Raw genomic sequence first — 12,663 nt, 5'->3', positions numbered from 1 at the left:
AGTCTTGACTTTAAATACTTGTTTGAACGTCTTCCATTTTCGTATGCTAGTGCTAAACCAGGCTGCTAGAAGCACACAAAGCAGGCCCACCCACACAGCTTTGGTAACCGTAACCTGCACTTTGGACGTCCTCAGATGTTCACTGCAACATGAGAGTTCTGATATTAACTCTTGTGCGAACTGTTTTTAACGTCTGAAACATCTGAAGGGACACGTTCTACCTTTAAAGACCGCAGACTGACAGTCCACTTCTTTACATCTACTTCAAACCACTGGGCTTCAAAGGAAGTAGTTTTGATCTTTACAAAATAAAAGCAAAAGCAAGACCCCATAAAAAAAATAAAATAAAAGCTTCAATTACAAATGTTTAGGTGCCGGTCCAGTACGTAGAGAAGCAGAGCCGAGTGCAGACTGACGGCGGTTTACAGCAGAACAGCGTCCACCCTGTTATTTGTGTAACACACATGCAGGAGGAGTCTGTAACCTAAACGAACCCACGTGGTGCAGCCTCTCTCAGAAAAACGCACACAAACCAACACACAGATGCACGAAGCCACAAAAACACAGGCATGCACGCTGACCGCACGCTCACACATACGAACCGCACGCACTGCACACGCCCAGACGTGTAACTAGCCAGCGTATGCTAATTTAAAAAAAAACATTTACGAGTCAAAATTATACGCTTCTGGTCCTAAAAGTGTAAATTTGAAGTTTCGGACTGCGTGTAAAAAAAAAACAAAAACGTGTTTTGAGTTAAAAGGAGAGAAGAAAGAATTAAAGCTTTTCTAACGTTCAGCCAGAGTTGTGAGGAGCAAAATCTACAACTAGTAACGAGGAAACGACTAAAAATGAAGAAACTTCTAAACAAATCCTGAACAAACTCTCAAACAAAATCTCTCACTACATTAAACTAAAACCCATCCATGAAGCCTGACTGTCATTTAACGTACTAAATTCTAAGGTTTTAGGATGATTTTTATTTATTTAATTCTATTTTACTTTACTACAATTTAACTGTTCTGCTATAAACAATTTTTTTTGTGTCATATTTTTTGTTTTACTGCTATTTGCATTTATATTATTATAAATAACCACCTCTTAGTTTATCTAATTCAATTTATTTTTCATGTTCTAAGATTCAGTTCTTCGTGAAGCACTTAAAACTGCATTTGATCTAGCAAAAAAGTGCTAATTAAATAAAATTTGATTGGTTAATTGAGCTGAACTCAAACAACAACAACAACCTGTTTTGTCAACAAACTCAGTTTCACTGAGAACAAATTCATGATAATCATTTTTACCGACACACTGGGTTCATTAAATCCATCTCGACACCTCGTCCCCTGTTCATAAATGAACAACAGTTAATAAAGAGGTCAATAAATAATAAATCGGGCCGATCACACCCCAGTAACCTCCTCCACGCCTTCAATCTGCTGTTATTGAGTTTCAAATGTCTCTGGTCTCTTTGTTTGACTCATTTTCCCTTTATATGGGGGAAACATGGCCTATTTTATTAATTCAGCGTTCATATTTTATTCATTTCCTTTTGGGTGAGAGATTGCAGCCTGTTTTTCTTTTTAGGGTCCGAGGACCCCTACTTGTTTGCTAAAAGAGCTCGTATCGTGCACATCTGCAGGTTTATTACTGTATTTCTGGAAGGGAAGAACACAAAACAAAGTGGATTTTGGCCTCTTTAAATGAAAAACGCTGTGAAGGAGACGGATGGAATTAGGTGGAGCTGGAATCCATAAAAAGCAAAACTTACTGCGTATCTGTCTCTTGATTTCCTTCGTGGGATCCAACCAACACTAAATAGAAGAGGAGACACACAGTGAGACACTACGCAGGCGTCCATGTCCGCACTTTCTGCTTGTGTACATTACTGACATGTCTGGCGTCTGCTACACGCCGCGCACACGCGTGTTCACGAGTACATACCTTCTGTTCGTGGCTGTCCTTGTACGTCAGACCGAAGTAGTCTTTCTCCAGTAAGTTGAGATGCTCGCACACCTTGAAGAATAAGAACTGACCCTTTGCACGTTTCTGCAGAGACACGATAAAACAGAGAACATTTAAAATTGATTAACATCTACGATAAAATAACATATTCAATAAGATCCCAAAAATCAGCTTCTCCTGCTTTTGTCTTACGGTATTCCTTAAGCTTTGAAATCAGGATTTTTTTGCATATAAACGTACATTCAGCCGAGTACGTTCACAAAATCGATGCTCTATTCACAGTAGGTTTTCGTCGACCTGCTACGGTGGTCGCACTGCCTCTGCTAACCCGATATCCAACACAGAAAGGCACTTTTCTCTTCTTGTTGTTGCTAGGCTTCTTCGTTTTTTTTGGACGACGTAGCCGGTGGTTTTGGATTTTGGTGTTTTTTTTTTGTGGTGTGTTTTGCGCGGCGGGGGGGTGCGGCGCGGGGTGTTATCTGTGGGGTTTTTAGCTGTGTTTTTGGGCCCTCTGGATGGAATGTGTACGAATCAAAACAGCTCTTCATCAGTTTAAACTCTTAATGGTGAATTATAAAGGTGTGGATGACAAAAACTCTGTTTGTTCTCCTCGTACATGTGCAATCAGCGTGCACATGCGCACAAATTTCCCCCAAATCACAAGAAGTTTGGATTCTGGACGTCCACACAGACCCTCTCCAGCTCTTGTGTAGACGACAAAATGTATGTCAAGCCCACTTTTGCAGGCAAATTGGCCTCAAGCCGACCAATACGAGGTAAAACTCTCAGTCTGTCGCAGCATGCTAAAGTGTTGAATCAGCTTTCTGTGGTAATATCCCTGTGAGTGTTTTACCAGCAACGGTTGGTTTGCCAGAGATGCAGAGGCGAGAACATGGAGGGAAAACCTTGAAAGTTTGTAACGCAGCAGATAAAAAAAAAGATGAAAGATAATCGTCTGGAAAAAGAGAAAATCAACAGCAGGACATACTCCGTGACTCTGTGTGTGTGAGGAGGGGGAGAGAGGTTTTCCGCTCTATTTTGTTTTGCTTTTTTTTTTTGTTTCTAGAGTCTGGGTCTCGCCCCACGGGTTTTTTTTTTTTTTTTTTTTGTTGGCTGTTGTTGTTACTGCTGATTATTGGTTGTGGAGGGCGGCTGATGGCTTTTTTTTTTGGTAGTTTTTTTGGTTGTGCTTTACTTCGGACATGCTCTCATTCATCCTTTGTTTTCTTCCTTGTTTTGTTGGTTTGTAGGTGTGCCTGTAACTGAGTATTCTTAGTGGTTATATTCGTGCTTTCTGTTGGGTTTTTTGGTCCTTTTTTGGTTTGTTTCGTGGTTTTTCTTCTGCTGTTCTTTTTTGTTTTCTTCTTTTTTTTCTGTTTTTTTCTTTTTTTTTTCCCTTTTGTTTCCGGTTTTGGTGCGTCTTTTATTGTTCTATTCATTTTTTTCTGCCTTTTTGGTTGGCCGCTAGCGTTTCGGGTAGCCTTTGGCGTTGGCTTAGCGAGTCTAATTTCTTGGTTTGTTTCCTGGTTTTTGTGTTTCTTGTTTTGTTTCTTTTTAACTGGTCAATAAAAACACCAGTACCAATGCCAGGTATCGGCCACAATAGTTGGCTGGAGCTCGGTTTCATCGTCTTTTGCTCCATCTCTGGGCGACACATTCCTCCAAAAGCCCAATGGCCATAAAATCCTCCAGACTGAGCTATGACAATGACATTTAGCACACATCCGTGCACGCAGACACACAACGGCAGCCTTTAGACGGGCCGAAGGTCAGACAGAAAGAGGGTGGAAGACGGGGTGAAAATGAAAAAAACAATGAGAAAGAACGAGCGAAACAACGGTCATTTCTTCGCGGTCGGTCAGCCGGTGCCTCGGTGCGGTGCGGAGACAGACTCGGGGCGGCGTGGTCAAAGTGGAAGGACGAGGATGAAAGGGTGCATTTTTCTTCTCGTCCTGGGACAGCTGAAAACATCTGCGGTATTTTCCTATACTTGGTCAAACACATGCGCAGAACGCTCGGAGCGAAGCCGAAATGCCCGAAGAATGTGTGACCTTTTGGAGTTTCTGTCTGTTCCAGTGTTTCCTAAGAAGTCGACTACCCGGGGACAGCTGTCTGGAGTCTGCAGGCAGAGACACGGCCTGTTAAATGGCATTAGAGACACGTGCATCCACAAATCTTCAGGCAGCATGAAGCTCTGACGGGACGAGATTGTCCTAATGTGCATGATTTGGGAGAATACGAGTCGATCTCAGACACGAGCTGTAAAACTGGCGAATATCCCCCTAAACTATGCACATTAGGAAAAACTGCTCACGTCAGAGTCTGTCTGTTAGAGTGAGTCCCAAGAAATTAGCTACCCGGGGACGACCGTCTGAAGTCTGCAGGCAGAGATTTGGTGAATTAGCTGGCGTTAGAGACACATGCAGTCACAAATCTCGTCAGTGTGCACAGTTCAGCCAGTTTTACAGCTGGTATCCGAGGCAGCACACAGGAAGTCTCCAGAAGACGGCTTGTTTTCTTTCTAAAAAGTTGCCAAAAATTGCACCATTTATCAGCCAGAAATTGAGAAACAATCACTGGAATTCCAGCTGTCCTTGAACACATCGTGCGTGATGGTTTTACAAGGGAAAAAAAAAACAACCAAAATAAGCCTCTATTAAAACGCTTGTATTCTACAGACTCCTGCATGCTGTCTAACTATATGTATGTTTATTTATGTATGTGGTGATAGATTTTTAGCTGTATTGCCCAGCGCGAGGAACACGTGGGGATACTTGAAAAAAACATCAAACACAATATTTTGAGTTTTTTTTTTTTTTCTTTCTCAAAGAAATTGAACTTTTGTGTTTCCTTTTATGATTTTTGGCTGGTTAACTAGTGCTATACTGCCATAAATCACTGTTTATCAGAGCCAGGAACTATAAAAAAAAAATAAAATAAAATGATTGAATTGTAAATTTTCTGACAGTCCTTGAACTTCTCGTGTGCAACAAGTGGTTCAGTTAGAAAACCTGAACAACCCTATGATTGAAAGTTCACTGAAATCACTTTAACAATATCAGCAAAAATAAAACATTAAACCAAACCGGATTCTGTAAATAACCAAAAATTCTGCATGTCGCCGTGCAGCTCAGTAATTATCTTTGACAGTCGTCTGCCATGTTGGACAAATGAATAATTTTGTGAAACAAATAATCAAAGAAATTAAACTTTTGTTTCATCTTACTGATGATTTAGATCATTATAACTGTCTCACACTGTTTTAATTGAGGTGCAGGAGTTTATATTTAAGTAAAAAATTAGCCAAAGGGGAAGAAAAATGAGCAAACACGAGCAAAAAGATGCCAAACGGCCGGAGCTGTGAGATCCATGCTGTCGTAGTGAAGTTCTAAAGAGGTAGTAATGAAGAAATACAGTATGACAGCTGGAGTTAAAGAGCCTATCGGTTGCTCTTGTGTGCAAATATTAAGTCATAGCGTCAAACCCAAAGCGACTTAAAGGTGAGACCTAATGAAACTCTACAAATCGCTGCTTAAACCGTGTGATGCTGAAATCCCACTGAAACCAACACTAATGAAATTCTTAGAAGCACCACGTGACGCTGAGACCCTCCTCTGAAACCCGCGGCGGAGTAAGTCTTCATCCGGAGCGCCGCGACTCATAAAAAGATGTGTGTTGAGTTATTGCGGCGGATAAACGCGACGCCGCGGGTCGATAACCGGGGCAGAGCGGACGAGGGAGTCGGAGCATAAACCGTGTGTTGTTTTGTGAGTGTTGGAGGCCTGCTGGGCAAAAACAGAAAATTTAATCTCTGGAATGCATTGTGCATCTCTCTCCCTCTCTCGAGCTGAGCTGTGGAGGGAGGATGGATGGATGGATGGATGGGTGTGTGTGTGTGTGTGTGTGTGTGTGTGTGTGTGTGTGTGTACTACAGGACAATAGCGGTTAGCTGCAGTATCAGCGCTATCTGTCAGGACACAAAGCAGCTACTGTTCAGACCACCGAGGCACGCTGCTGGGCGTTGGCACGCTGCAGATTAGGAAGCCGGTTTGTCCCGGTGAAGCCGCCGGTGAAAAATCCCCAAAAGCATGTTCAGTATCTGTGCGGGGCTCCTCGAGGCGGAGGTTCAGCAGCTCCACTGGACCTGCACCGAGGCTATTCTGGGCAGCTTCCCACTGAAATGCGAGTGTGGGAACGCGAGGAGGGGTATAAATGTGCACGCCGCCTTGGGAAATGTGTGTTTCACTGCAATCTGGAGTAAAAATGAGGGAAAAAACACACTTAAGATAATAAAAAAGCAGCAAGAAAACCATCCACGTGCTGAATTTTTCTCAAAAAGTCCACAAAACAAGCTGATTTCAAAGTTACACCTCAGAAACTGCACTACAAGAGAAGAATGAGCCTAATTCTCACACTGTCATCAGTAACATGCAGACTTCATTTGGTAAAGAATCATACGGATTTTCTTTTCCTGACTCCTGTGACAGCAGCGTGCAGCACATGTGATGTTGTGGGTCTCTGCGTGTCTGAACGAGGCCACGTGTTCGTTAGTTAGCGACAGACGCGGGAAACTAATCTGGTGAGACCCCCGTAATCTGCTGTGTGCTGCAGTCACCAGACAAGCCCCTGCAGCGCCGCTCCACATCCACCCCCCGAACTACGCTTCTGCCGTGAGTCAGGAAGTCAAACGAACCCACGCAGACACACAAGCGTCTGATCCGATCAGCCGCTACATCCCCGACACGCACCGGCGCTCACGTGAGGCCTCGTTGACCAGCGAAAGAGCATCAGGCAGCGTGTCCATCAGGACAAACTTCTTACATCCAAAGAGAAGAAGCAGAAAGCTAGAAGCACTCTCCAAGTTTTATTCTGTTTACCACACAAGTCAGCAAGAAACCGCAGCATCAGCAGCGGTACAAACTTAACCGCTCAGCTTTCACTGATCAAAAAGAGCATTTCTAAAGCAACAAGCACCACAAAGTAAGAAATCCATAAGTGACGCCGCTGCAGACATATATTCAATAAAAGCACTCCGGATGACCGTGAAATCCTGCACAGTCTGCAACTTGTCAACGGCTAACTACCAGCTAGCGACGTGTTCTCACTGTCAGCAGCAAATAAAGAAAGTTAAACACAAAGGAACTGTTAGCCGGCAACGCTTCTCTCTGTAGTTTCAGTTTGCAGTTTGAAACACGTTAATGCTAAAATGACACCGTCTATCAGAGCAAAAAAAAAGTATAAAAAACAAAAAATTTGTGAGATGTTGAACCTTCTGAAAGTCTTTGAACCGGTATCGTGTAACACGTGGTTCTGTCATTAAAATTAACCAAATCCAAGCTCAAAATCGTGATATTTAATCAAATTTGCTTCATCCTACATTTCTCGTTTAAAGGTTCTTCAAAAAAAACTAACAAAAAAATAAGAATCTGAGCTCCTCTGCTCAACTGATTCTCCAAAATTAACTCAGATGTGACCAACAGCCAAAAATTCAGAGAGTTCTCGGTTGAACTGCAGCCAGTGTTTCCAGTAGAGAGGAAACCCCAACCTACTGGATCAATGAATAAATGCAGCATGGATCAGAACCAGAGAACAGAGGAGCCAGTTGGTGGAGATACATCCAGCTGATGGTGGAACATCTTTCTACAGCTGATGGTGGAACATCTTTCTACATCTGATGGTGGAACATCTTTCTACAGCTGATGGTGGAACATCTTTTTACAGCTGATGGTGGAACATCTTTCTACAGCTGATGGTGGAACATCTTTCTACATCTGATGAGCAGAGTAGGGAGGAAAAGTCTATAAATAGCTAAACATCTGTAGCATGTGAAGTCTCTGTAGTCCAGGTTTTTTTTTCCAATCAAATCTTTCGTTTTGTATTTTCTATGATGTTCTGCATTAGAAGTACTTCATGTCGGGGTTGTTCTGTTTCCAAAGAGGTGCAGGACTTCATATGAAATGAGCCACAGCATATAGGAGGACATGTAGGAGGTCTACCTGTCCAGACTCTTACCTCCACCTCGCAGCTGAAGTCGGTGCCGTCCAGCAGGGTCACGTGACAAACCACCAGCTTCATCTTGTTCTTCCTCACCAGGCGAAGAGGAGACTGAAAAATGGAGGTCTGGCCTTCTCCGTCGTCTTCTCCTCCTGCTTCTCCTCCTCCTTCGGCCTCCTTCTCTCCTTCCTGCTCCTTCTTCGTCTCCTCCTCCTCGGCTCCTTCTCCTTCTGTCGCCTCCCTCTTGGTTTCCTCCGGACTTCTCTCTGCGCTCTCGTCCGCCTTCTCCTCCTTGGCAGGCTGGTTTGCAAGGTGCGAGGGAGAAAAGAAGAAAGAAAGGTGTCAAATTCCCAAACACAAACGTTCAGTCTTCTTGAAGAACACGGACTAAACCCCGGCTGTTTGTCTGAAGTGAAAAGAGAGAACGCTGTTTAGTCTCTTCTTGTGTAATTCCCCTTCTCGTCGGTGTTTTCTCTTACAAAATGCAGGCGTTTCTTTTGGCCTGATGGCTGAAATGTTGATGTCACTGGGTGGGCCCGGGCGGATTAATGTGATCACTGCATGGAAGACTTCATGTGAGTGTGTGAGTGCAGGAGGGAGAATGGATTTGTGTGCTTTCTTTTCTTTTCTGGGTTGAACAGCAGCTTTAAACAGTCTGCAAATCCTGCCTTTTTCTTTTCACGCCGTTTTAACGAAGCAGAAAGCGCGATCAGCTCATCAAAAGAACATCTTAAGTTTTCTTGTTTATTGAAGAAAATCTACCAGAATGTGTGACTGACAAACAAAGGAGGATGTTTTCTAGCAGAACAGGTTTTACAGCGTGACGTATGAAAGTTTGTAGTGAGACGTTTCATGTAAATGCAATACTGCCAATGAAACGTGAAGAAGGGTTAGGGTTAGGTTAACCCTAACCCGGTGGTTTGGTTTTCTGTTTTCTAGCTGTTCTGTCGGAGAGCTCAGCCAAATGCAACCTCTAAAAAAACAAATCCAATCTTAAATTTACACCAAAATCACCAAAAACAGATAAGTCCATGTTTGTAGATTTTCAGAAAACATTTTTTTTGTTTGTTTGCTTGAGATGAAATCAGTAAAACTGAAGCTGAGTGGATCTGACTCCAATGACAAAAAGAGATAACTTCAGTTTGATTGATATCGTCTCAGATGGGTTTTCTGAAGGTTTGTGAAGATGGAGTTATCTGTTTTTGCAAATGGACTCTCCATATACTGTTTGTTTTCTATCTTCTATCCCTTTCCTCTCCCTCTTGCCCTCACCCCGACCAGTCGGAGCAGATGTCTGCCCTCTCTGAGCCTGGTTCTGCCGGAGGTTTTATTCTTCCCACAGAGGTGCTCAAAGAGAATCCAAACTTTGTGAATACATGTGAAGTGCCTCGACATGACGTTCTCGTATGCTATAAATTACATTCTATATAATCATCTCCCAGCATGCTTTGCTCCGTGTGACCCCACCTCAGTGTCTGCGCTGGCGTTGGAATGAGACTCCGCCTCCTTCTCCTTCACTTGCTCCGACTTCACGTCCTCCTTCTCGTCCACTTCCTCCGCGTGGCCGTTCACTTCCGGGACAGGCCCCTCCTCTCCCTGCGTCACCTTGGCGACGGGCTCCTCTGTGGGCGGGGCCTCCTTCGTCGGGGAGGTCTTGGCGAGTCAGGGACAAGAATTAAACGTTTAAAACCCATGCACAGTGCTGACTTCTCACTCTGTATAAATCACAGCGACGTGACTGGACCCTCACCTGAGACTTCTGCTTCTTAAGCCATGTCGGCAGGTACCGAGATATCCCTTTGCCCTCCTTCCCCTCTTTCTCCTTCTCCTTCTCCTTCTCCTCTCCCTCGGCGTTCGCTACTTCCTTGGTTTCCTCCGCGGCCTTCTCCGATTGGTCCGGCTGAGCAGCTGACTCCTCGGCTTTCTCCTTCACCTCCGTCTCAGAGCCTGCTTCTGTTGTCATGGCGACACGTCAACCTGCACAGAGAGGGAGGGAGGAGAGCGGCGGGCGGGCGTTTAGATCGGCACACAGATCGGCAAAATGAGAGTTATGTCGCCGGATCGTCGTTTTACAAGATTAAAATGATGCTCTGCGATATTTTTGCCTTGAATAACGATGTGTGTGTTAAGAGGAGATGAAGAAAAATGAGCCCGTTCCACTGATTTCAGGCAGAAATATGAATTTTTCATGGCGTGCAACCGGAGTATCTTTTATAAATGAGCCACATGGTCGCATATTTGTTCCTTCTACGACGGGAGCAACACAGGACGGCAGAGAAAGATAACTACTGATCGTTTTCACTGTCTGTTATTCTGCAGATTATTTTCTAGATTAATCAATTAGTTGTTTGGTCTCTGAAATGTCTTAAAATGATGAAAAGTATCAAGTGTCTTGGTTGGTTCACAGCCTCAAACACTCAGTTTACCGTCACTGAGGAGGAAAGAAATCAGAGAACGTTTATTTTACAGCTTTTAAAAGAACTGCTGATGAATTTAGTCGTTGCAAGGAATCAATTAATCCGCCCAAGTTTTTAAAAAAAAGCATGTTATCTGGTAAAAAATTTAATAAAACAACAAAAATTCCACCGTTTATCAGGCCTAGACTCAATAAAAGCAGAAAAGAATTGTTGGATTTTCAATTTTCAGTCCAAAAGCGGAGCCAAAATCTAAGCTTTAAAAAAAAAACAAACCTTAAATCAAAATCACAATCATGTGCATTTCCTTTTTAAAAAAAAAAAATCTCAAAAATTAACCATTTGCACGAATCAGATTCTGCAAAAAATAAAAATTCTGCGCTCCTCAACGCAACTGAGAAGCAAATAGTGACTCAGCTGTGACCAACAGTGACGTGACAAAAATTCTGACACTTTTCAGCTGAACTGCAGGCAATGTTCAGACAAAGCAGACGAATTTAAATTATCAAAAAATTAAAAATGTTAGTACATATACAGTCTGCTTTTCTTCCCAGTACGGTAACACCTGGGACATGTTGATTCCTGTCTTTGAAATTTTTTGTAAAATAAATAATGAAAGAAATCAAACTTTTTTCATGATTTAACACATTCGAACTGTGTTTTACTGCACAGTGGACACTCTCGCCTTCTAGCCATGGCTTTGTTGTTTCCACAGACGTGCAGGAGTTTATATTGCAGAGAAAAACGTGACACAAGCAAGGAATGAGCTCAGCGACTGCCTGGGGTCCAGAGGGTTAATCGTACTGTAAGTTACGTGGGGAATAAAAGAGCAAAATTAAATATATTCGGCTTATGTAAGTTAGCAGATTCTGGCCCTTTGGCTCACAGCAAATGAGCTCATGGCTGTTGGAAACATTAGCTCTTCTGGATCTGCCTCCCCTTTTCTCGCACAAGCACAGAACAACACAATAGTTTAGGATGTCATTATGTCACAGTTTCATCTGGGTCAGCAGCTGGTTACAAGCACAAACACACCAACACGAATGAGGGGAAAGGAGGGTGAATTACTCGATTCTTAACATGTGAGTCACTGGTTTTGCCCTGCAGCTGTGGTCAGCACACACACACACACACATACACTCTTCAACCCAAATATCTCTGGCAGCGCTGTCCGCACGCTCCCCTCTGTCAGCGGCGGACGCTTTCATTCGGCGCGACGCTGATTTGTTGATAACGTTACGCGTCTCGAGGGGAAGCGGAGGTCAGAGGATCTACCTGGCGTTTGTGCACAAGCAGCTCATCTCCATCGCCATCATTCATGCTGACCTGTTTTACCACAAGCCACTCTCTCTGATTCTATTATTCATCGCGCCGTCTGCATTTGCGACCGTCTTTTTTTATTTCTTCCTGCGCCTCCACCTTTGATGAAAAGCGAGGACGTGCAGCGCAGCAGAGTAAAAATAGAAACCGGTCTCCTTACGCATGATTGGCTAATGAGGTGTGGAGGGAGGAGGAGGAGGAGGAAGATGTGAGAGTAGGTGTGTAGAGAGGCAGTGAACTTCATGATAAAGGTGAAACAAAGGCAAATAAAAAAACACTGACATGTTCTGAGGAGGGAATCCCAGCGACATTACACAACAAACATGGTGCTGAACACTGAAAGAATGATGACAGTATTAAAAGTGTGTATGCACAAACTGCACAGCCCTACTTAATCCTGTGAAATAAAGCCTCAGCAAGTTGATCTAATAATGAAGTATTAAGGTTTAATTTGCGACGCTTGGAGTGGTTTAACAAAAATATAGACATTGGGATGTGTTTTGGATGTAAGGAGCAGTAAATGATGAGCTTATCTTTCAGTTTTAACTCGGTTTTTTTTTATCAAAACATTGCAGTAAAGTTATTTGAGCGGTCCTGCACAGTGAAGACATCACCAGTGTGCATTGTGGATGTATTTAGAAGGACAACTGTGCACCATGCAGACACTGTAGAACTGGCTTTAAACCGGTGTTTCTGTGATGTTGCATGAGGCAACAGCTCTGCTCCGGCGCTCTCATTCACCCAAACCCTCGAGTAGAGTCATCAAAGCAGCTCCGCTAACTGCAGTTCCCACTCCTCGGAGACGCTGTGCTTCTCAATGGGATCGCAGTCCGTCCATGTGTGTTTGTGCGAGTTGGCATCCGGGCGGCGCTTCGTCACGGCCACTTAGTCCTGCTTCAAGCTGCTCCTCTGCAACACCGAGAACCTTGTTCTGCCTCCCTCACAGCTTCCTAACTCGCCCTCTCTCTTA

General features: G+C 43.6%; 1 protein-coding gene across 4 annotated transcripts in view; it reads right to left on the bottom strand.

The window, feature by feature from the left end:
• The window catches only part of epb41l2 (erythrocyte membrane protein band 4.1 like 2), a 56,039-nt gene extending 46,106 nt beyond the window's left edge, over positions 1-9,933 (bottom strand). For all 4 annotated transcript variants that reach the window (XM_008303487.1, XM_008303491.1, XM_008303489.1 and 1 more), the window contains exons 1-5: positions 9,710-9,933; positions 9,427-9,612; positions 7,978-8,259; positions 1,945-2,049; positions 1,772-1,814 (exon numbers count right to left, since the gene is read on the bottom strand). In XM_008303487.1, the coding sequence (XP_008301709.1) occupies positions 1,772-1,814; positions 1,945-2,049; positions 7,978-8,259; positions 9,427-9,612; positions 9,710-9,922 (829 nt within the window). In that variant the 5' untranslated portion in view covers positions 9,923-9,933. The remainder of the gene's footprint in view (positions 1-1,771; positions 1,815-1,944; positions 2,050-7,977; positions 8,260-9,426; positions 9,613-9,709) is intronic.
• Positions 9,934-12,663: the final 2,730 nt, after the last annotated feature.

This window comes from Stegastes partitus, unplaced genomic scaffold, assembly GCF_000690725.1.
Source record: "Stegastes partitus isolate 25-593 unplaced genomic scaffold, Stegastes_partitus-1.0.2 Scaffold2017, whole genome shotgun sequence".
Lineage (NCBI taxonomy): Eukaryota > Metazoa > Chordata > Actinopteri > Pomacentridae > Stegastes > Stegastes partitus.
This window is presented reverse-complemented; position numbering and strand designations above follow the sequence as displayed.